The following is a 25,084-nucleotide window of genomic DNA, read 5'->3' as shown; positions in this document are numbered from 1 at the left end:
TTGTTGTCAACGTCTACTAAAGCAAAGATCTATACTTCCCCTTTTTTCTTTGTGCTAGCTAGTTTGGAAAGTCCATCTGCCCTAGCATTGTCACCCCTTGGTACATGCTGCATTAGTATCTCTACAAAACTAGTATCCATAATGTCTCGAACCAAATGGTAATACTGAAGCACCATTGGGTCCTTTATCTAGTATTCATTATTCAAATGACCTACTTTAAGTCTCGAATCGGTTCTGCATATTACTCGGTGTGCTCTGACTTCTTTGGCAAGTATTAATCCGGTTAAGATGGCTTCATATTATGCCTGGTTGTTCAACGTTTTGAAACCAAAATGCAAGGAATTCTCAACAAATATCTGGTTGGGGCCTTCTAATGCGATGCCAGTTCCTGTCCCTTTTGGATTGGAAGATCTATCAACATAAAAGGTCCATCAATCCTCCTTTGGTGCGTGTATTGAATGCAAGTCGCTGACAAAATTGGTTAAACATTGGGTTTTAATAGGGCCGTTTGGTTCATATCGTATGTTGAATTCTAACAACTCTACGCCCCAGGATGACATTCTTCCGGCTAGGTCGAGTTTTGCAGTACCTTTTGGATGGGGTCGTCGATTTTACGATCTGATGATTCTAAAAGTAAGGTCTGAGTCTTCTAGCAGCAGTTACTAGGGATAAGGCTACTTTTTCAACCATTTGGTATTAGGTTTCCGGGTCTTGTAATGTTCTGCTGACGAAGTACACTAGTTCTTGCTTCTTGCCAATTTCTTGTACTAAGACCTTGTTCATCAACCTTTGGTAGGTTGTCCTAGCATTTTTGAGGTCGAATGACATGACCTTATAGTAATAGTTTGTGCCTTTTGTGATGAACGTAGTTTTAATCATATTGGATGGGGCTATGGGGATTTGGTTGTAGTCGGAGTAAGCGTCCAAGAAACTAAGCACACAATTCCCCACCACTCTGTCAACCAGTATAATTCACACACATTCGTCACTTCCCACTAGATTTCTTCACTAGGACAACATTAGCGAGCCAAGTGGTATATCGTGCTTCCCCAATGAACTCGGCCTCAAGGAGCTTTGTCACTTCTTCTTTGGTCGTCAACCTTCTTTCTTCTCCCAACTTCCTCTTCTTTTGCGAAACATATCGGGCTTCTTTAAACATTGATAGCCTGTGGACGGCTACGCGAGGATCCACTCCTGGTAAGTCCATCGTTGACCAAGCGAAAAGATTTGTGTTGCCTCTTAACGTTGCTCAAATCATTGCTTCTCCTTCTGGGGTCAAGCTTGAACCAATCCTTAGGTTCCTTTCTGTGTCAACTCCAAGCTTTGGGTTTCCAATCCTAAGGTCTAGATCGTCCTTAACAAGATGGCTCCGGATCCTGGTGCTCTTTCAACATTATTGGCGGCGGGAGTAGGCTCTTGTGGCCGAAACTAGCTATATAGCACTCTAGGCTTGCTTCTGCTCTCTGTGGATGGTGCTGATGTCGCCTGATGTCGACGGGAACTTCATGGCGAGGTGAGGGGTTGATACCACCTCTCTGAGGGTGTTTAAGGAGGGTCTTCCTAACAGGACGTTATATGATGTGTGTGCTTCAACCACTAAGAATCGCACAGGTATGGTCTTCATCTGGTTGCCTTCACGAAACATTGTGTGTGGGTCGATATACCCCCTGGTGCACATCCTTTCTCTTGAGAATCCATATATCAACTCGTCGTGCGGGGTCATTAAGTCTTCCAGTAGTTGCAACTGTTGATATGTTTCCAGTAGAGAATATCTACTGAACTTCCTTGGTCCACCAATACTTTCTTTACTACGAAGTTTTCGACTTCTATAGTAATGACCATGGAGTCAACTTGGCTTGGATTTATACCTTGGAAGTTAGCATATGTGAAGGTTATGGGCAGCATTCTCCGACATCTATACTTGCGACTTATGACATTGACGAATTGGATGCTTCTAAGATGGTGTTTCCTTACTGATGCGGTGGCATCACCTCTAGCGAATCCTCCAGAAATTGTGTTTAAGCAAAAATGTACAAAAACTACAAAAAAATTTGACATATAAATTAACTCTCCCTTCGTATGTATTTCAAATGTTTTTTTCCTAGTTAACTTGATAAATTAAATAAATTTGCGGTAGAAGATTTCTTGTTGCAGAAGTTAAAAGATGCAAGAGAATATGATGTCCTCGCTTTTAAACAACTATTTTGACTGAAATGCCCAACAGAGAAGAAACACACGGAAAACACAAATTTCTTAAAAGAAATAAAGTTCTGTAGTTCCAACCAAAATGTTTGAGCAGAATTTGAGCCAAAATTCCAGCTATAATTCCGCAAAAAAAAAGTTACATCTCTATTTGGCTAGAACTAGTGGAAGAAAACATGGCTGTAATTCTTTTACCTTCTTGGCCTACAGATACAAAATCTTAAGCTATGACAGAGCAGAATGTACAGAGATTACATAATATTTAACTATGCTAGTTTCAATGTATTAGATTATTTATGGAGTTTCTTGTGTCTGTGGACGATAAACTTCACTTCTATCAAACGGTTTACTTCTCCTGGGAACACCAGCCAGATTGTAGAATTCAGTCAATGTTTTTCTAATTTGCACTTTCTTCTTTTTATCAGCAGGCCGAGGTCCTAAAAGACCTAATTCGGTGGTTGCACCATTAACCTGGGAGGAATGAACAACTGCATCATAAGCTTTAGAAGAGAGGGTAAAGCCTTCATTCTTGGCTCTTGTATATAACTGATATGCCAGCCTCGGTTTTCCATCATTTGCAAGGGCCTCAATCAGCATTTCATAAGTTATCTCATTGGGGGTGATGTTCTGAACTTTCATTCGATGAAACCATTCATATGCTGCACTGCTCATACCATTACGAGCACAGCCAGTGATTATGGCATTGTATGTCACCACTGTTACCTCAATTCCTATTGTTACCATTTCCTGAATGATGGCATCAACTCTATTAAAATTTCCCTGTGCAGTATAAATAGAAGCCATAATTGTGTAAGCATATGCATTTGGCTGAACCCCAACCTTGACCATATGGTTCCACACACGGAGGGCATCATCATAGAGTTTTCCCTTTTCAAGAGCACTCAATAAAGCCCCATATGATATCATAGTTGGCTTTTCACCATTTTCCACCATTCTCTTGAATATTTGCACTGCTGCAGTAGTTTCCGAAGCCTTAGAACAGGCCACAAGAACTGCATTCCATTCCTTACTTCCAGGTTTTAGGCCTTTCTCTTCCATCTTGTTTAACAACCTAACACCCCATCTCCAAATTCCCTTTCTCTTGGCAGCATTGAGAAGAAAATTGAAGTGAGAGACTACGAGTTCGTATGACAAGTTATTTGGTTTTGGCCCTTTGTCCAATAAATCTTCATATATCTCCAAAGCAGCCCACCATTTCTTTGCTTTCCCCATCAACCAAATTGCATGGTTGCAGACAGACAAGCTGATTTTATCATACCTTTCTCTAATCCGGGTGTACAGCTCTTTAACAACAATGTAGTGATCTTCACGAGTACAAGCCCACACAAGCCTCTCAAGATCAGCACGCGTCAGTGGAATCCCAGCATTGTCCATGTCAACAAGAAACTGCAACACCTTGTTGCTCAAGTTATCACAACTCACAAGCCAACACCGCATTACTTGATAGCAAACACGGATTGTGAACTTCTCAAGCTTCACAAATTCTTTCTCCCAATCTTCTCCATCGCCATCTTCTCCTATTTCACCTCGATGGTAAATTTCTCTTAACTCAACAAAGAAATTTAGAGCTCCATTGCAATCTTCCATCCTCCGGTACGCCAACAAGGCTTGAGAATAGGATACCGGAGACAGGGTAAAGCCATTTCTACGGATCTCCTCAAGCACCTTGAGAGCTCTCTCACAGTCTCCTTTCTCAATGTAAATTGCCATCAAGGTGTTATATGTCACAACATTATAGGAGATTCCATCTTTAGCCATTTCATTCAGAATGGCTTCCATTTCTGCAAATTGTCCAGATTGTTTGACCACACCTAATAGACAGTTATATATAAAAAGGTTAGGTCCAAAAGAGCCATTAGTTTCTATCTTTCTCTTCTTCATCCATTCAAAAAGAATCAAAGCAGAATCCATTCTCTTTTCTTTACCAAAACTGCTGATTATCGTCGAAAACACCTGGAGGGGCAATTCCCTCTTGCCTACAAGAATCTCCTCCACATCATCCACTGTCTTCGCAGTCTGCAGTCTCAAGGCTAGTGCTCTAACATCAACCTTACCATCACTCTCTTCTTTCCCACCTTCCTTGCTATTGTCACCAATGCCCATTTTTGGTTCACAGTCACTGTCCTGGAACTTTATACTCTCTGACTCACCGTTAATAGGTTCACCATTAGAATCAATCTTCTCCACAACCAATTCACTCACAACACCTTCATCCTCCAATGCCCACCCCAAGGGTGGAGCCAAGTCCCCAATATGACTCTTGTTTTGCTTCAAAATAACACCAAATTTGGGTTCAGAGCATCCCAACAAAAACCCAAATCCCAAATCCAATTTTGAGTGTCCAGAAAATACCACAGTCCCATACCCTCTTGTACATTGAAAAACACTAACTTTTTCACAATAAGAAACCTTAAAAGCAAAACCCAGTTTCACCCTTCTTCTCCTGTTCCGATCAGAAATACCGGAATGGCGTATTTCAAAGCGAGGGACCACCCAGTTGTTAACTTTGAAGGGCCAAGTGCTAATCATTTCTCAGAAATTTAGAAGCCAAAGAGGAAACCCTCTTTCAAATAATTGAAGCTATAATAAGTTACAGGAATAAGTGAGGAAGCAGCATAAGATGGGTTTCAAGCTCTTACCTTCTACCATTGATTCGAATCGGTTGAAGAATGGTGACTAAGAGCAAGCTTGCGTTGTCACAGCCATTCGTTTGCAGCGAATCAAATAGATAAAACGGAGTATAAAAATAAAAATAAAAATGATTACTTTATGTAAATAATTAGAGCAGATCCACTCTAAACCGCATTATTATATTATTTTTCATAAAACAAAAATAGCATTAAATAACTTTCCAAAATAATTATGTTCACTTTTTCATGAAAACGTTCGAAGTTTTCTCTTTAAAAAATTAATAAGCATCACTATGTTTATTTCCAAAAACATTAAAATGTAGCATAAAATATAAAATTTAGCTTAATGGCACATTTGATCTCTTATTTAAAAAATATAACTTAAATCATTCTATTAGTCTATATTTTTCGCATGAAAATATTAGGTAGGTCTCCTTTTTTTTTGTCTTAATTAGGTCTTTATCTTGAAAATTTTATTACAATTAGGTCTTTTCTGTTAACAACATTACTATATGTCAGCACACTTGGTTTTTTTTAATTGTTTTAATTTAATTTCTTTTATAGTTTTAAAAAAATTGTCATATGTCAAGCTGACGTTGTGTCAAGTGGATAGAGGTAGTGTGATGTAGCAATGACAGTACCACATGTCATTATTGGATAGGATGTGAAAAATTTCAATGTAGTCCTTATATTTGTTATTTTGTCTCAATTTGGTCTCAATTTTCTTAAAATAATTTTATAACAATTTAAAATAAATATATTTATTTAAAATTTTAAAATTCAATTTATAAAGTTATTTTTAAACCAACTCTAACATTTGTCAATAAATTATTGATATATAAATATTTGAAACATTATTTAAATAAAATTCAATGTAAAATAAAAACTTAATATGTTAAAAATATCATTGTGACATTTATATAAGTTCAATTTTGTCTCAACTTGAATAGAGATGAAATTGCATCAGTTTTAAATACATGAACTAAACTGAAAATTTTCACATTCAATAGGGACACGTGACACTACTACGTCACACCATCTCTACCACATGTTACAATGTCAGCTTGACACATAACAATTTCTTTTAATTTATAAAAAATATATAAATTAAAAAAATTATGTGCCGACATGTGACACATCATTAACTTTGTGAGTGTACTGCTAACGAAAAAAGAATAAGACTTACTCGAGATTTTTCTATGAAAATAGAGACCAATAAAATAATTTAACAAAAATATGTAAAAAATAAGACCTGCTCGAGATTTTCCTATAAAAATAGAGACCAATAAAATAATTTAACAAAAATATGTAAAAATTGTAACAGATCTTAAACACATTTGAGCATACTTAATTTTAGACATTTTCCCCTTACACCAATTACACGGATATGACCATTAACTTATTGCCAAGATGAAAATTCTTCAGATGAAAAGTAAACCAGTGTCGTTCCAACTAATGGTAAAGTGAATTGATTATTGCGTGAAAATTTAAGTTCCGAAAATTCTGACTAAATTTATCCGTCGAACTTAAAACTAAAGAATTATTTAAATAAATTAAAAAAAAATTACTTGAGAAAAAAAAAACAATTAAACAATTAAAATAAAAGGTTAGTTCAATAAAATAATTAATAAATCAAAATAATTTTTTTTCTAAAGGCAACCTACACATTTAATGTGTTATTTTTTTATTAGATACAAACTTTGTATAATTAATAAATAAGTTTAATTAGTAATTTAGTTGTTATATTTATTGTTTTCATTTAGTTTAGTCTTTTTATTTTTATTTGTTCAATTAAATTTTATTTTATGCTAAATTGATTCATTGTATTCTATTTTTATAAATTTGTATAAATGACTATAACATCGTCTTTGTAAATGTCAAATTGTAGTATTTTAGATTTTTTATTTTTTTCATGTTGTCTTTATCAAAAATGGTTAAATTAGTAATTAAGCCATGTTATAACTTATATATCCATTTTAAAATATATTTTAAAAATTTATATGTGAAATCACTCCACCTATATATTGAAATTAATTTTGTTTGTTTTTTTAAAGAGTTAAATATGTTTTTAGACCCTTAATTTTTTTAGTGAAAATTAGAATTAATCTTTTCTTGAAACTTTAGTCCAATTTAATCCCTGAACTTTAGAATTGCATTGATTTAGTCATTTTAACCATTTTGTTTAAGTTTATTTGATGTTTCAAAATCGTTTCATGATAGCATTTGAGTTGTTTACAAAGTTTGGTACATTTTCGATTTAGTGTTGACTGAGAAATGCGTTTAAAACGTCAAATAAACTTAGCAAAATCTAGTTAAAAGGACTAAATTCATGTAGTTCTAAAGTTGAGGAACTAAATTGGGTCAAAGTTTCAAAGAAGAACTAATTCTAATTTTCATTCAAAGTTGAGGGACCAAAAGCATATTTAACTCATTTTTAATTTAAATTTAAAAAAGTGTCTATTTTAAACTTATAATTTTTTTAAAATTTTGATTAAAATGTTTGTTGCCCATTCTTGTCCTCTTCCTATATGCTCCACACACACAAGAAACAAAAGCGAATCTTGACCATTGACCAAAAATTCTAAAGGGACCAAAGTAATATAATTATGTGATTATTAGATTATGTTTCGACTTGACCCAAGTTCGTCCGGCAGGATCGTTAGGACAACCACCACGTTTCCAAGGTATTGTTCGCTTTGGGGCAAGGAGCTTCATCATGATTTTGTCCTTAAAAGGCGCCTCAGAGGGTAAGGAAGGAATGAGTATTTAAACTATGTTTGACCTCGACTCATAATGTGAGACTTATTGGATATACCTAAGCAAATTGGATCATTAGTATAATGCTTCAAAAAATGACTCCTCTAGCTCAATAATTAGATCATTAGTATAATATTTCAAAATATGTAAAGAAGTAAAATATATCTTGCTTTCATTTTCACCAATAGCTTCTCTTTTACCAATATTAAAAAATGAATCTGTTGTTTTAATTTTCATCAATATACCTATTTTTTTAAATAATATTAAAAAATAATTTATCAAAATCTAATAAAAAATTGAGAGACATAATTATTAAAAAATATATATTATAATCTAAGTCATAATTATACTAATAGTGTTAATAACTATTAAACTAATAGTTCCTTATTACGTGACACAAGAGAGAATTTTTGGTTCCTATTTCCAAAATTGTCATGTTGGTCAATTGTTTTAGTATCAATTTAGTCTCGATGTTTTAGTTGCAAATTGACATTTTTGACAAAAAAAATAATTAAACCTAAATATTTTTATTTTTTTATTATATTTGATTTTATATTTTAATATTTATTAACATTAAATGTTGTGCTATACAAAAGAAATAAAAAGAGACACAATTTAATTTTCATCAATTTCTAAAATATACTACAAATACTTTAAAAATTTTAAAATTTTCAAAAATATATATAATTTAAAAAAATTAAAAAATATTTGACCTCTCCTTACTCCTTTGATAATCCGCCACTATCTCTGATACCAAAATTATAACACCCCGACTAAGATAATACTAAAATAATATTATCTCTCACTTATAGTAAAAATATAAAAAATTTAAACTATGATACCACTAGTTAACAATTATAAAAAATATCTTTATTTATCAAGTACTAAAAATAATACATATCTCGTTATTCCATATATATAAAATTGACAAACTAAACAATGAAAAAGAAGCTTTTTTCTTTTTTTTTTAAAAAAAAAGACTAAGAAAACAATTCTAATTGTAATTTTTAAATTTTAATATTTGAAAAAAAGTATTTTCCTTTTCTAGTTTATAAATTTAAACCTTTAATAAAAAAAGTTAATTATTCACATGAAATTTAAACTAAATTACTAATATATTTGACATCTTTTAACTTAATTTGTCAACTTAAATAAATTTTATAAAATAAATAATTATTTTACATTTTTTCATAAAATAGAAAAGAATTTGCAATTTATTTTTGTTGATAAGTAAACTGAATTCAACTTTATTTTGGACAAGGAAAACATGATTCGATTTTTAAAAAAAAGTTAGAACTCACTTGAATAGAAAAAAAATATACTAATATTTGGCACTCACACTGTCAGGTCATGCTGAAACTGATAAGTGATACTACCACTCTCATGTGGCATAACACTGACCTGACACATGAACACAATCTTCAAAAGAAATCATTTTTTTAAGTTTTTCAAATAAAAATTACTAGGAACTGACATGTGACTGTCGCAACCGGGATCGCGACGGGACGACGAACCAAAAAAGGAAAATAGGTTTGAAAAGGAGATTTGGAGTCGCCACCATAGTTATTCTGGAAAACTATGGAAAACCATAAAGATAAGACAAGTTGCAAAAAAACAGATTTTGGATCCGGGAGTCGGTTACGCGTAGGGAAGGTGTTAGCACCCTACAACGCCCACCCAAGCGCGGTACCTTTAATTAAAAAAAATGCAAAGACGATGTGATTTTCAAAATGTTAATTTTCCCCAAACATAATAAGACAAAAATGCTAAAAGAAAAAAAAAATTATTTTTTTGGGCCCGACAAGGATTGACCTTGGTTCTACGTGTTCTCATTCAAAATGAGAAATCAAGGTTACGTAATTCTTTAAAAGATATTTGGAAAACAATTAAGAAAATGATTTGATTTGTTGGAGGTGAACCTGACAAGGACTGGCCTTGCTCCTAAGTATCTCACAGTGGAGAATCAAGGATCACGTAGTTCTTAAAAAGGACTCTTTGTCTGAAGATTGTGATGTTTTTATATTTTGAAAATTTTATATTTTTTTGTATTTTTTGAATTACTTGAAAATATGTGTCACACAACGCGAGCAGTCGGACAGACACTAAAAGAGAAATAAAACTATTTTTGGTGTTTTTTAGAAAATTTGGAAGAAAGTGTTACACGACGCGAGCGGCCGGACATACACAATAAAAAAAGAAAGAGAATATTTTTCATTTGTAGATTTTTTATTTTTTGTAATTTTTAATAATTTTTAAATATTTTGTTTCTTTTAGAAATAAAAAATTAAAAAAAACAACTTAATTAAGAAAGATAAAAGTGGAAGAGGTTGATTGAGTAGTGTATGAGGTGCATGAAGTGATTGTGGTGTGTGCATTAAAGGTGGGAGTGCAGAGTAAAGTAAGAAAAACAAACCCAAAACAAATAAAGCGCAAATGAGTTATGCAGCAAAAATGGTGGTGGCATCAGCAAATATTGGGAGGCGTATGTATAGTAAAACAAGGGGCTGCAATAAATAAGCATCCAACACATAATGAAAATGCTGAAATTGAAACAGGTGGTGCGCGGAGATTAAAACGGGGGTGCCACGGAGAAAAAGCGTTCAGACCCAACTTTTTTAAAATTAAAAAAAAAGAGAACCCTAATTTGAACTCCTGCCTCCCTTCTCTTCACTTCACCAACGGCACCCTATCCTCTCTTCTCCCGAGCCTCCAAAATTCCAGCAGCAAGCGCCGCTGCCGCAAGTCCCACGGCCGGCGAGACACACCGCCGTCGACGCCAGTCGCCACCGGAAGCATCGCCGGCGAGAACCTAACTCCCCAAATCGTCTCCATTGTCGTTTCTTCTCTCGCGCAAGACAGGACCCGTTTCTTCCTCGCATGACCACACAACTGCACCAAACCCCTTCGCGGCTGCGCAGCCCTGCCCGCCGGAGACTAGCGTCGGCAATTCCGACACTCATCTCCAGTCCTTGCTTCTCGTCTCCCGCGAGAGAGAAAGGCGCCGTGACTCCCTCAAATCGCCACCACCGTGCCGACCACACCGCGACTAGGTTCGAGAACGTCACGCGACCACACTCCACCGTCCAGACCTCCGACTCGCCGCCGGCGATGCCGCCGGCGATTTTCTCTCTTCTCTGTTTCTGTTTCGATTGGAGGTGCGATTGGGAAGATGAAACGAGTGTTTGTCACTGGAATGGGGTTCCGGTTTGGTTTGAATGGAGATTTTCTGTTTGATTTTGCGCAGGTGAATGATAAAGATGAGAATAAAGATTAATTGATGATGGAAGAGTGCGTGACGGTGATGGTGATTTTTTGTACCAGAGGTGTATAGAATACGAAGAGGGTAGGTTTCTTTGCGTGAATGTTTCCCTGCGGGGCTGTGAGTACGATGAAGGTTTTGAATGGAGAGAAAGGTGGCGGTGATTCTGGAGGGACGGTGGTTCTGGAGGGACGGTGGTTTTACGAATGGGAGAGATCGAAGATGAATGTGAAGCTCATGATTTGTGGCTATGGATGGGCTTGGTGTCTGCCACGGCCTTTGGCCTTCGCGCGTTTCTATTTTTGCTTTACGCAGGTTGGCAAAGAAAGAAAGATAAAGAAGATTGTGATGGCCGTGACTATTGTACGAGAACGGTGATGAGTGCAAAAATGATGCTGTTTTTTTCTTTTATCAAAGTTGGTTTGTGATAGCTGAAGTTGTTAATGGTGCTTACCTCTTGTTGGCAGCCTCATGTGAAATTGTGAAACTGTCTCTCTCCTCCGAATGCTCTTCCCTTCACTTTTTCTCTCTGTGATGGAATCCTTTCAGTGTGCTGAGACAAAGAAATTGTCTCCCCTCCCCTTCTTGATGGCTATACGGTTATGTTTTTGTTCTCCCCTCTGCTTGGAGGTTGCGTCTCCTTTCCAAATGGCTCTGCTTCCAGCCACCCTATATCTCTGCTCCACGACTGCCATGGTGCCACAGTAATACACATACACATATATCCAACATTTCTATTTTTGTGCAAAGACACAGAGATGGAATAAGATCCGAAGGTTTGAACGTTTCCCTTGCATGGACAGGGAACTGTAAGCAGAGTACTTCCAATTTCCACATTTTCACTTCATCTAATTTTTTTTCAATATTATTTTTTTTCTTTTTTTAAAAGCAAAACGGAAATAATAAAAGGGGAATAAGATAAGATAAAAAATTAAATAAAAATAAAATAAAATGAATATATAAAATAAAATAAAAACAATAAAAAAAATAATAATAAAAGATTAAAAAAAATATGAATACGCATAGAAATAGAAAATAAAAAGAAAATTAAAGTTGAAATAAGATAGAAAGTAAAAATAAAAATATATGTATATACTCTATGTTCACTTTTCTTTCTATTTTGCTCTTCTCTTAATTATTATCAAAGTCAAAAATTATTTTTTTTATCTGGACAAAATTGAGTGTTGACAATAACATTTACAAAAGTAGTGTTAACAGTGTTTATAACAATCTAATGGAAATTACAAATCAATTTAACACAAAACGAGACTTATTTGAATCAAAAAAATAAATAAATAAGGGGATCAAATTGAAGAAAATCTTCGGAGACTAAATTATTAATTAAGTCTTAACAAATATTAATATGTATGGATGGATAAGTTGATGGATGAATGGATGGATAGATGGATGAATAGATAGATGGATAAATTGATGGATAGATTGATGGATGGATGGTTAGATGGATGTATATATGTATGGATGGATAAATTAATTGATAGATGAATGAAAAGATGAATAGATATATTGATTGTAACACCCCATTTAATTAATGAACGTAATTAAATGAAACGTCACACTAAAATAATATCGTAGCGCAGTTTCGGAGTTTAAATGTAACTCCATACAATTATCCAAGGCACGTAACCATGTCAGTTGAACCAGATAAAAATATTCAACATTAATAAAATGGGAATTTAAAAGAACGGCCAATACATGGGCCTTAGCCCTAAAATAAGGTTCATTAAGCGGGATCCAGCCCAGGCGGGTTAGGCAACAAAGTCAACATTCCCTTGTTGATCGCGAGAACCTCTCGTATATGCTCACATTATTAAATTGATTATCATCGCAAAAGGAGAAGAACCACATCCAAGACAACCAAACAAGCAAACATGGTAAGCTAGAGTATAAATAGTTCATCAAGCAGTCACATGCCATTACACAACCCAAACAGTATATATCATCCAAACATGTTATGACTTCTCAAACAATACACTAGACTCTGACTCGACTCATTCGGATACATATAATATAGTCAGATTCAGCGGATGCTTGCGTTTGTGGTGGATATCTCTGCTCACCCTCGAGCTGCTCACCTCCGAGCTAAGTGTTACAAGTGTTACAATGTTTCAATCCCCCACACACAAGATTAGCCTTTAATGGGTTTCAGGCCTCCTACTACTCTCACCCACAAGAGTCAGTCCGCTCTAAGTGAGACTAACTGACTCCTTAGAGTGTCAGGATGCAACCTTACCTTGAATCCTTACCAAATTATATAGATGGGACACCACCATGAACTCTCACTAATAGGGGTCATGGAATATATATTATTTTTATATATTATTTTTATTAAGTTATATATATATATATATATATATATATATATTATTTATATATTAAATTATTTATATATTTAAAAAGAAAATAAAAATTAATTTGATGAACCTTAACAATAAAGGAATTAAAGTTTTATATCTGACCATCAAGTTTTTCATAATAAATCATTATTGTTCTCCTGTTATGATATTTCTCTTCAATTAAAATTTTCCTAAATTAGTATAAAAACTAACTTGATTTTAGAATTTTTTTATGAGATTGACATGAATCTTGATTATACTTTTCTCAAATTAGTATAATCTTACATTATAAAATATTGGTATTTTATGTTTTTCATCGCATAAAAATGAACTAGTTGAATAATTTTGAAATAGAAGTTTAAAATATCCATTTTTACGTGAATTCAATCAATTAGAAAGCTTAAAAATTCAAAAGTGTGAATTATGATTGGTTTAATAAAAAACTAAAATTTTTTAAATTAATAAATTATATCTAAAAAATTTAAATTGGCACTCTAGATTTTTTTTTCCAAGTTCCGTCACTTACCTTATCTCTAGATAAGATTAAAATGAGAAAAAACATAAATTAAAAAAAAACATAAATACTATATAATTTTTTTTAATTAAATAACTTTTGCCAAATACTATATAAATATTTTAATTAAATAACTTTTGCGAAATATTCGTGTTTACACACATATTTATATAAATATTTTAATTAAGCGAGTATATAGCACCAAGGATAACGTGCATGCTGTGTAATAATCTAAACAACCAATGGTACTATATTAGGGAAAATGTTATTTCTAAATATTTAAAAAATTAAAAATAATTAATGTACAAATTAAGAGACATTTAAAAGTTTATGAGAGAATTTTTGTAAATCCAATTATTTATAAATTAATTTTATAAATATACATTTTTTTATTCTTATTTCTTAAAATTTGGTTATAAAAAAGTTTATATGAATATAAACTTAAATATATTTGGAGATACCCGTGGTTTAATTTGGACAAACGTTGCTCTAAGCATAGCCTTAATTTTAATGCTCCGTAAGCCAACACGGCAGCAGGCGAATGGTGAACACGCGCACCTCATTTACAAGAAGGAATTGAGTTAAATGCAGCTCCAAATTCCCCACGTAACATCACTCCACCAATGCTTCACCTATTGCCACGCCTCCAAAAATTAAAATCAGAATAATAATAATAATTTAATATTGTAAACATTATATTGTGAAAAAAATATAATAACATAAATTTTAAAATAAAATATAAAATAAACAAAAGAATTTTAATAATCTTTAGAAGTAAGATATAATAATTAATTTAAATAGAGGATTTAGAAAAGAGTAATAAGAGTCTAAATACGTTCTCAGATAAAACGTCCAATAATAACTTGATATTAATTAATTAATTTACATACAAGTCATAAATTAACAATATATATATAAGGGCAAGAAACCCATCCCTACGCCTTTCCAACAAAACAGCTCATTAGCAGAAACTATAAAGCAATTGGGTTATAACATCGGAACAACAACGCTCCACGCATTACATTTCCTTCACTCCCAACCTTCTTCTTTCGATGGCGGCGATGGGGCTGCTGAAGAGAGCGGCGCAGCGGGTGCCGTCTTCGCCGGCGTTCAAGCTGTCATTCATCCGGGCTCACGCGTCAGAGGCCCAGGCCCAGCAGGTGGAGCCGAAGGCCCGCGACACAACCTCCCTGAAAACCTTCCAAATCTACCGGTGGAACCCTGAGAACCCATCGAAACCAGAACTGAAGGACTACCAGATCAACCTGAAGGAGTGCGGGCCCATGGTCCTGGATGCGCTCATTAAGATAAAAAACGAGATCGATCCCACCCTCACCTTCCGCCGCTCCTGCCGCGAGGGGATCTGCGGCTCCTGCGCCATGAACATTGACGGCTGCAACGGCCTTGCTTGTCTCACCAAGATTCCGTCTGCGTCGACGGCCTCCACCATAACGCCGTTGCCGCACATGTTCGTGATCAAGGACCTGGTCGTGGACATGACCAACTTCTACAACCAGTACAAGAGCATCGAGCCCTGGCTCAAGCGGAAGAACCCACCGCCGGTGCCAGGGAAGGAGATCCTGCAGAGCAAGAAGGACCGCGAAAAGCTCGACGGGATGTATGAGTGCATTCTGTGCGCCTGCTGTAGCACATCCTGCCCCAGCTACTGGTGGAACCCCGAGTCATATCTCGGACCCGCTGCCTTGCTCCACGCTAACAGGTAACGCTCAAACTTCTCTCTTTCTTCTCACCTTAGTATTGGGTGTTTTCTTATCGCAATTTGTGGTGCACCTCGGTATTCTGCCAAATTAAACAGATTTTGTTGGGTATTATTGTGCGCGATATGAGGGAAAACAACAAGTATTAAACTATATTTTGTACCACTTGGAATTGGAGTTTCATAGGCTTACATAAAGAAAAAAATCAATCAATTTAGGTTTTTGAGGTGAATTTCTAATCTTGATTAGAGGATAGTAGTCAAGGCATGCGAAGAACTGTATCTGAGTTTTATTGTTGTCGTGACTGGTATATGCTGTTCTGTTGGGGGTGAGTTTTCGTTAGTGGATTCGAGTTTGGAAATTATTTTTGGAGCTGGTTTTGTGATTCAACGACAACAGTGGAAGCTATTATTTTCTGCATGTGTGAAGTCCGTTACCTAGAACGGCAGATTTCTTAAAAACTTGAAGAGGGTTTGTTGAGTTCTTGTGAAACTCTCAAAATCAGATGTTGACATTTTTTCATTGTGAAACTGTAAAAACCATTTAGTTTGCCTGGGTGGGGTGTCTTTCTCAGTCGCTGTTTGGTTTGACTTTTAGCTTTTAGAGCTTTTCAATTGTGAAACCTTACTGTTAAAACATCGCTAAGGCAAGAATGTTGAGGTATGTAAGGACATCTCTTCTTTAAGTTAATGGAGGAGCATCCATAAAGGTTTCACATTGAACCTATAACAAGGTCCATGGCTAAGAATTGAAGAAGGAGAAACTACATCACGAAGGACTCTTGCAATTTGTATTTATGATTCAAAGTGATTTCAAGTTACAAGAGAAGACTATTTATAGATAGCTTCCCTTGTACTCTATCCTAAAATGAAACTTAAATGCTAATTTAAGCTAAATTGAATACAAATGAAGCTAGAGTATTCTAGACTTCTATTATAAGAGCTTTTTGTAATATTTGAGGTGCTTTTGTTGAGCCTCTTATATACTTTTCCCCTCTTACACGTACTAGAAGTGTAGTCTATTCCAACTGACTCTTAACTACCATATACTAACTTTTTAAAATTTTTAATTTTTTCTGACCTTCCCTTGAGCATTTTAGTCCAACCAAGTATGATTGTGTTTACATTGATTTATTGGTTGAAATTGAGGGTACGAGAGGAAGTTGATCAAGAGTATGTGAGCATGCGTGTTTTGTTTTATTGTTTTTGTCAGTTGGTTTATGCTTATACTATTGGGTGGGTTCTATGTTCTTGCAGTACTGATTTTAAGCTTGGTTTGAGAAAGGATAATAATAGGCCTTCCAAGAAATATGCATGATGCTTTATTGGTTTTCTTACGTTAATATTAGGATAATATGCTTCTGTTCATGGTGTACTTTTGCCAAATAGAATCTTCAAGACATGGGGCATAGTTTGCCCTTTTCTGTTTCTATTTCACTGAATTTATTTATTATTATTTGTTTGGTTCTTTTAAGGTTTTATTTTGAATGCTTGGGGATCTATTAGAAGTATTAGATCTGTCCATTGTTGTGTATGTGACTTATTTTGGTTGGTTTGTGGTTCTTCTACTAAGAATGTGACAAATGAATGATATCTGTGTTGTTTTTGAAACTGCAATAACGATGCATTCTTAGGGTGGCTCTTTTAACTTACATAGCTGATATTTACCGAATTATAGAAGGAAGTCAGTAATTACTTCGAATCTTTTCGTCCATAAATACTACCTTTTTTTGGACTTATTCTTTAGTTATGATATGACTATGTATACACTCACTATTCTTCTTGCCTCATATTAACTCTCTTTTATATTAAACATTATTAACTTTCAACTTCTTTTCTTGTCCGTAAGTTATATTTGTCGGTGGTACAGTTGTAAATAAGGTGAGTTAAGTAGAGGAGCCTATGTTGATCCTTAGTTCGTACTTGGTCAGGATTAGGAAAGGACGAGTTCATCTTCACATTAGAAGATACTCGCATTTTTATTAAACTAATTGCATATGTGCACCGTATCTCTGTTATAGATAGAGATTACTTTGGCAGTTGGGTTTCAAAGCTGAGATATTGTTTGTGATGATATTTGCAGGTGGATAAGCGACAGTCGTGATGAGTACACTAAAGAGAGATTGGATGCGATTAATGACGAATTCAAGCTCTATCGTTGCCACACCATATTGAACTGTGCTCGTGCCTGCCCGAAGGGGTTGAACCCAGGAAAGCAAATTTCACATATCAAGTCACTTCAGCCTAAAGCCTAAAACTCTATTAGAAGCATGATGGTGTTTGCATTTAATCCTTTATGTTGTTATTTTGTATTTTCTTTAAAGTTGGGGATGATTTAGCTACATTCTTAATAAAACCTGAGCCCCTTTTTGTGAAACTTGGGCTTTTAATTTCTATTGACTTGTGTTTCTGCAATAAATGTTAATAGCGATCAGAACCCCGTCTCATAAATTGGCTGTAGCTATATTGGATTATTCTCCAAGGAATTTTTAACTAAAAGGTACTTTACACTTTTAATTGGGAGACACGCTTGTTTCTTTTTGTCTAAAATAAAAATTCCAAAGGTTTCCTTTTGAGAGGACTGTCTCTTGAAGTGACTTTATGCCTGTGAAATGTATAAGGCTTTAACCTTTTGCTTCTCTCCAATCTTGTTAAATTCTTGGTCAAGGTGATGATCAATATGGCGCTTGGAGTATCATGATTTTTATTCTTATGTTAGGAGTATGGTAGTTGACTGCATATTTCGTAAGAGACTACCAAACTAAAAAATGCACTGAATTTGAAACGCTCGTCATTGAATTGTCATGAGTCTTCAGTTTAAATATGGTAGAAATATAATCAAAATCAGAAAATGCTTACCCACAATTAACACAACTTTAGAATGATCATTACATCTAATCACGGCTTATCAAAAAGAATGAACATGTGAAAGAGATTTAATGATTTAAGTGATAAAAGAGCTAATCTCGTAACATATATAAGAACATTGAGAAAAACTTGACATTAAGCATTGAGACAATCTCATATCAAGATGTCACCATCGGTCATGAAATCGTTGGCAGTAGCTTGGTTTATGGTTTCCATAATTTCTTTTGTGCATGGCATTAATGTTAAGAGTTGCACTCGCTTTGCAATCCTTGAGATTTCTCAATCATCTCAGTATGAGACTATAACAGGTAAATCCTCCCCTTTGTCCCATGCTAATTTAGTAATGATCAGTAATAGTTTGGCCCAAATTCTGAGGGAAATCTATATTGAAATAATGTTTCTACAGGATGCAACAATGATTGCAACACCGCATGTTGTAACTGTGACATCACCAAACAGCCTCCACTTTGTGTTCTATGCTGTCAGGAAGATCCTTAGAATTCAAATTTAAATTTATTTCAATGGTTAGTTATTAGAACCCTACAACAAATAGATATGTTTCCACAAAGCCAAAGATCTAATGGCCATGATTTGATGATCCTTAATACAATATCTCTACTACCTATGATTTGATGAATCTTGTTACTTAAACAACTAAAAATAACTAAAAATGCATTTATTCAATAACCAAATACATAAAATCAAGAGATACTCAATTTTCAAATGTATTTCAAGGTAGGAAATAATACTCAATTAAAAATAAAGATTAAAAAAAAAACTTCGGTTAAAGTTGATGTGAAGATACTATGGATGAAAAACCCATTTAATTATTTTTTTCTAAAAACAATTTATAAAAAAACTTGTCTAGTCGTATCTTTTGATATATATTGTATTCAATATAAGTTCAGGGTTATTTCTTCAGTTTTAATAAAAAAGACTGCATCCTTCACCCCACTAATTCCCTTCCAAAGTATTGAGGACTTCGAGGACTTCCCGTCAATTTGATTCTCTTAGAAGAATAGTGGCCTTCAACCAATACGGGAGGTAAGGTTTTATTTTCATACAACCTCAATTTTGTAATCAAGAGAACAACGCACAGTTAAATAGGCGGACTGAATAATTAAAATCAATACAGATACAAAATTATAAAATGTTGCACGTATCTTTTCCAATTGTACAAATACATTTACCAATTATTCCAGGACAAGTCAGGCCCCTGTAAAACCATGTTTTCAACTCATGACAAAACTTTGACCATAATAGACTCATCTACAAAAACAATTTATCTTTACCTAAGAATATTGCCTCTGGAAATATCTGGACATTACAACAACCCCAGGGTTTTCTGTTCTAATATAGCCTGATAGCTAGTTCTTAGGATGTTAACATAACATGAGAGCAAGTTAAAAACCTATATGCTTTTTGACAAACCAAGAAATACAATTGCTGATGAAATCTGCACTCTTAGATCAGCAATATCCACATCATGGCCACCTTCTACGAGGCCCCACCTGTCCACCTGAAAAAGAGAATCAAGATAATTTTATTTCACAGATTATGTCCTGCACTTCAGTATTTAAGCACATATTATAAAGAGAGAGAAGTTTATGATTGGGATTATATATTATAGAGATGGTCACATAAGTAAGTACCTGAGAATCTTCTTCAAGTCTAATAAGTTCAATAGCTTCCTCGATTTGCAATTTCCCCTGCACCATTCCAATGGCAATAATTAATGAATGTGCTGATGCTGCAATAGCATCAATTGTTGCCAATTCGCAATCATCTGTTTTCTTTAGAAGGTTCTCAATAACTGTTACAAGACCATCTTCTTGCTTTCCACCAAAAAAGCTGGAGTAAACAACAGGCTTAAAGCCAAATTCTGTCTCCACCCAGTGAAGCAACGGATCAATTTTCTCCACCTGCCGATCTGCAAAGGTTGAATTCAAACTCAAATCCATACATGTAACGAAAAAAGAATGAGACACTTCTTGATCTAAATAACTTTGATTCGTAAGAATGTTGTTGCATGTAAGAAAAAAATAATTCCCGGAGGTTAGGGCTAAAATACAATCTTAATGTCACTAAACAGCTTCCACAGGTGAAGGAAATGTGAATTCAACCGACCACAAGTATATCATAAAAATAATACCAAGCTAACGAGAAAATGAAAAAGAAATCTTCATGTGGACTTGAAATTCATCTTTTAGGTGTCAAATACCATTGTTATCTATAAACGCACCAGCTTAAGCTACAAAATCGAAATAATTTCTACAAACAAATCTCCAGCCCAAAAACCATCAATTAAAGGAGTACGACCAAAATGCTTCATACAACATAATTTATAAGATAACAACTTCAACTCACAAAATTCTGATTTATCTAAGCATGTATTACATCAAGCAATCCTAAATTTATTAACTGGGGATCAAACATATGAAGACATATCAAGTTATTAACTAGTACCGTACCATGTACATAGCTTGTCAGCTCATTGTCATCAGGTGCACGACAAAATACTAAATCTTGATTAAATTTCTTCATCAAATTCTCAATAATTTTGCTCCTTGTGAGGGGAACTCGTTCCAGGGCAGTGCAAGCAAGTCTCATAAGAGGCATTGTGAAGGGTCTTATGCCATCCGTTAGCTGCAATAAATCCATTAGCAGTCCAGTTTAAGTGACACTCCTCAGCATCAACACTTAAACAAAATATGCAGCTTCAAATGGACATCAAATATTTTGAAGGGAAGGCTGGTATGAGCTACATCACCCCGCCAATTGACTTTAAATTATTATATACCCTTTTTGGAGGACAATTGAAAACAAATATGAAACAAAATTCATAGGTTTCATGAGAACTCAAGGAAAAAAAGCATATTCCGTTTGGTGATGATGAGAAAGGCAGCCCACAGATTCAGGGTTGTGCCAAATTATGACAAATGAAGCCATAACATAACGCAACATTGAATTGAAAAAATGAGATATAAATCTTCAAAAATGGTCATTATTTACCCATCAGCTCGCCCTAATAATTATCTACAAATAACAGTATCCTCTACTTTGCACAAGATAATACAGATAGCCATGATCAAGTAACATGGACAGCATCTTGACCAATCCTTCCCAATGTCGTAACATGCAATGCATACCTAAAATAAAGTCAAATTTTATGAAATGAATCTCTTCATGTTAAAAGCTTCACAACAAGGTCCTAATCTTGTTCTAACTCCCACTTTCTCCCTCTATAGACAATAAACAGGTCCTACCTATCTCTCTTGACAAACAGAAAAGAGGATCAAATAAAAATTTGAACAAAACCAAGTTTCTTAGATGATAGAATCCATTTCTCACTTAACTATATTGCCACCGAGAAACTGTAAAAAAACACTTGGATTGTACCTTGGTAAATCAATTGTTAACTAAAATTCAATACAAGATAAAAAAAGAGTACAATGCAAACACAAAAAGACATACAACAACACTAACAAGAAACAAACCTTTTTCCCCACTATACGGCTCTTCTACATAAATCAAACACTCATCCAACAGTACATTTTTATTCTGTTTGGACATCCTTCTGTAGCACTTTAAGCACTTATAAAAAGTAAAATAAGAAAATGAAATGAATGTAGTTTCTAGTATAACTTAAAACCAGCCTAAGTATCCTTACATTCCAATCTTGTCTCTTGTAAGTCTTCATAAAAAAACTTTTTGTTTATCTAAACTTATTCTCCTCAACCATTTTTTTCCCTATTTTGTAAAATATCGTTATATTATTGGAACTGGATAAATTCAAAACAAAAATTCAAATTTTGAGACGTCGCTGAACAGCTTTTGGAATTCAGACAATGTTTAATCCAATTTTTAATATTAAAAATGACAAAAATGGCTAAAATAGTCGAACACCTAGAGGAGCACACCTGATATTCCCATTCAGCAGCAATGGCTTTGGCAAGAGGAAGAGTGGGAAGCTTGAGGGGTCTCTTGGAAGGTGTCTTTAGGGTTCTGTAATCGAGCATCACCGTCCATCCGTTCCCGTCATCGGCTTCTCGAGTCTTCACGTCCTTGTAAAACCGCTTCCCCACGATCGACCCAGTCATGAACGACATCGGCATCGTCACCGACGACGATGACTTCCACTTCCCCGATGGCCCCTTCACGTACACCTTGTCCCCATCCGAAGAGAACGTGAACGACGACTGAGATGACGACTGCGTTGGCTCCTCGTCCGCCGCTGCCACCGTCATCATCTGCCGCCGAATCAGGGGAACCGAGAGTGCCGCCATGAAAGTGGGACTCGCTGGTTTTACGCATTTTCTTATTATCGAATGAGCCATTGAAAAAAAAAAAACAATAACTAAATTAATTGATTCTGAGTACTCGACCTTAACTTGTCGGAGTTAGAAGGGTTATGTGGGATTTCAGCGAGAAGGGAAGAAAGAAGAAGGGAGAAAAACAAGAGACCGGTACGGTGGGCCTTACGGTCCATCGAATCAGATTGTTCCGCTGGCTGTTTCTTTTTGCACCTTCCTCCTTTCCTTTCTACACCCTCATAAATTCTATTAGTTCGAAATTACCTCTCACTAAAATTACAATAAAATTACAATAAAATGGTAAAAGTTGTTGGATTATATGAGTTTCTTTAATCAATGAACTTTTGATGATAACAAGATTATTATTCTATCGAGTAAGTCTCTAGTCAAAAGTGAAGCAAGGTTAGACAATTCAGAAAGTATGTCCAACAAATACATTGAGTGTAAGTGATTGATTAATATGATTTGAAGATCGAAATATACTATTTGTGCTTATGCTTTCATGTGCTAAACGACTGATATACAAATGTTATGTAGAAAAGTATAAGCAAGAAGTTTGACAAATGCAAATGTTAAGTCCTAGCATTAAATGAGTCTAAGCAGTACACAAGTCAGTTTGCTAGACAAGTCTATTAGTGGTTATCGTTATGTTTAAGCATTAGACAACCCAAGTCATTAGGTGACCCCTCAGTCTTTGAGTAATATAAGGCGTTAGACGACTTAAGTGATACAAAACATTGGACGACTAAGGTGTTAGACGACTTAAACAACAGAACGAATTATAATGCTCTTTGACGTTTTGATGAGTGTTTTAATCTCTGAATTGAATTGATAATGTGGATTGATATATTGATCTAAGTGTTTGAAATAGAGAATTAAATATCATAAAATAATTCATGCTATAATGTTCAAAAAAAATATTTTATGATAATTTCATTCTAAAAGAAGGTTTTTGAATCAAACGTTCAAATCAAAAGAAAATTAGGAAATGGTTGGTGAATGAATTGTTTGATTGAGTATGAAATATTACTGCTCTGACAATTCAAATGCAAAATCATATTGCATAAAGTGTCAAGAAAGGAAAATTCAAATTAGGTTTGAGCTCACTCAAGAAAGGATATCCTAAAGAGCATTAACAAATTCAAAGTTGAATTCTTGAAAAGTGACATTGAAAAATAAAATTAAAGAATTGATTAGGTCATTTCATATCGAGAAGATTATGATGAAGCATTGCAATTTGAATTCTCAATGGCTAGTAAATGCAACAACTATATAAAGGGTGCAAAGTCATACAAGAAGATTAACAAAGCTATTTTACAAAAGATCAAAATGGTGAGAAATTGTCTTATCTGTAGTGATTAGTGAATTGGGTTGTGAGCTTACATATTGTATATCCTTCATAGAGTGAAGTTGTAACCTGTGAGTTGAATTGTAATTAAGGGTTTTTGCTCTTAGGGGGATATTGAAAAGGATACCTGAAGAGGTTGAAACTCGTGTAACCTAGAGAGGGTGATACTCATTGCTAGTCAAAGGTGTTGAGCAAGTTACCAAAGAGATTGGACGTAGTCTTAGGTGGAGGTGAACTAGTATAAATCCCTAGTGTGCATTTTCTCTATCCCCAATCTTTTACTTTGATTAGTTAGTTAACTTGTATTTTTTTGGTTGTGCGTGTAGTTTTTGAATTTGTTTTTAGGCTATATTTGTTAGTTTTGAAATGGTTGAAATACCAAGAAGGGGAGTTGAATTGGCTAGTTAAAAATTTAGGCTATCTTTGCAAGCTAAAAACCACCTTTAATTGAATCAATTAGATCACAAAGTTAGGATGCAAACACTACTGAACTGTACACTTTCAATCGGTCAAAAACAGAGTTAATCGATTGATTTTACTAAACAGATTCTGTTCTGGTATAATCAACCGATTGAAACAGAAAAACAGTCGACTAAAATACTGGGAAAAATGCAGAAATGCAGATTCGAGTTTTAAACCAAGAACAATGCACAAGAATGATCAAGACAAGTTCTGAATGATTATGCAAACATGCTCAATGCTCCAGATGCCATGAAAATATGCAAGAACATGAAAAAGATGATTAAAACACAAGTTCTTTAAACTTTAAAATGAATATGCAAGAGAGAAAGGTTAGAGAAGAGAGGAGACCACGAGATTTTTATACTGATTCACTCAAACCTGAGCTACATCTAGTTTGTCAATGCCTTGAGCTTGACTTTGCACTATTTCAAAAGATTTACAAAGTATCCACCCTTAACTTTCAAAATATTCAAAAACTACACAAAAGACTCTTGAATCACACAAGAGTTACACCAACACAACAAGAACCCTCTTGCAGACCTGGAAAACCACCAGGCATACACACAAAGTTTGAGAAAGATCAAACTTGATTGATAGGACAACCCAGCCTACCACAAACCACTTTCTCCAAGCTTCAAA

The 25,084-nt window shown here is 34.6% G+C and overlaps 3 protein-coding genes across 3 annotated transcripts; 1 reads left to right on the top strand and 2 right to left on the bottom strand.

Moving 5' to 3' along the window:
- Nucleotides 1–2,249: 2,249 nt before the first annotated feature.
- LOC114193076 (uncharacterized) lies at nucleotides 2,250–4,960 on the bottom strand. The gene has a single exon (XM_028082775.2). It carries the CDS (start codon nucleotides 4,750–4,752, stop codon nucleotides 2,497–2,499), a length of 2,256 nt encoding a protein of 751 aa, XP_027938576.1. The 5' UTR covers nucleotides 4,753–4,960; the 3' UTR covers nucleotides 2,250–2,496.
- A 9,710-nt stretch (nucleotides 4,961–14,670) lies between these two features.
- SDH2-2 (succinate dehydrogenase 2-2) lies at nucleotides 14,671–17,891 on the top strand. Its single transcript, XM_028049015.2, has 2 exons — nucleotides 14,671–15,457; nucleotides 17,538–17,891. The coding sequence occupies exons 1-2, from the start codon at nucleotides 14,790–14,792 to the stop codon at nucleotides 17,707–17,709; spliced, it is 840 nt and encodes a 279-aa protein (XP_027904816.1). The 5' UTR covers nucleotides 14,671–14,789; the 3' UTR covers nucleotides 17,710–17,891.
- Nucleotides 17,892–19,465: 1,574 nt separating this feature from the next.
- On the bottom strand, nucleotides 19,466–22,744 carry LOC114186686 (ATP12 protein-like protein). The gene is made up of 4 exons (XM_028074695.2): nucleotides 22,243–22,744; nucleotides 20,794–20,968; nucleotides 19,975–20,252; nucleotides 19,466–19,841 (listed from the first exon to the last, which is right to left on the bottom strand). Exons 1-4 carry the CDS (start codon nucleotides 22,657–22,659, stop codon nucleotides 19,734–19,736), a joined length of 978 nt encoding a protein of 325 aa, XP_027930496.1. The 5' UTR covers nucleotides 22,660–22,744; the 3' UTR covers nucleotides 19,466–19,733.
- Between the last annotated feature and the right edge of the window lie 2,340 nt (nucleotides 22,745–25,084).

This window comes from Vigna unguiculata, chromosome 1 (assembly GCF_037176805.1).
Source record: "Vigna unguiculata cultivar grain cowpea cultivar isolate G323 ecotype 2 chromosome 1, ASM3717680v1, whole genome shotgun sequence".
In the NCBI taxonomy this organism is placed as follows: domain Eukaryota; kingdom Viridiplantae; phylum Streptophyta; class Magnoliopsida; order Fabales; family Fabaceae; genus Vigna; species Vigna unguiculata.
The sequence above is the reverse complement of the archived record's forward strand: the minus strand, read 5'-3'. Positions and strand labels throughout refer to the sequence as shown.

What these genes read in the sequence shown, in the direction of transcription:
- LOC114193076 (XM_028082775.2), bottom strand. Translation starts at nt 4,752, where the DNA reads ATGATTAGCACTTGGCCCTTCAAAGTTAACAACTGGGTGGTCCCTCGC.
- SDH2-2 (XM_028049015.2), top strand. Translation starts at nt 14,790, where the DNA reads ATGGCGGCGATGGGGCTGCTGAAGAGAGCGGCGCAGCGGGTGCCGTCT. An exon ending in GCCTTGCTCCACGCTAACAG is followed by an intron (nt 15,458 to 17,537) that starts GTAACGCTCAAA and finishes TGATATTTGCAG; the next exon opens with GTGGATAAGCGACAGTCGTG.
- LOC114186686 (XM_028074695.2), bottom strand. Translation starts at nt 22,659, where the DNA reads ATGGCTCATTCGATAATAAGAAAATGCGTAAAACCAGCGAGTCCCACT. An exon ending in CTGCTGAATGGGAATATCAG is followed by an intron (nt 20,969 to 22,242) that starts GTGTGCTCCTCT and finishes GATTTATTGCAG; the next exon opens with CTAACGGATGGCATAAGACC. An exon ending in GACTTGAAGAAGATTCTCAG is followed by an intron (nt 19,842 to 19,974) that starts GTACTTACTTAT and finishes TCTCTTTTTCAG; the next exon opens with GTGGACAGGTGGGGCCTCGT.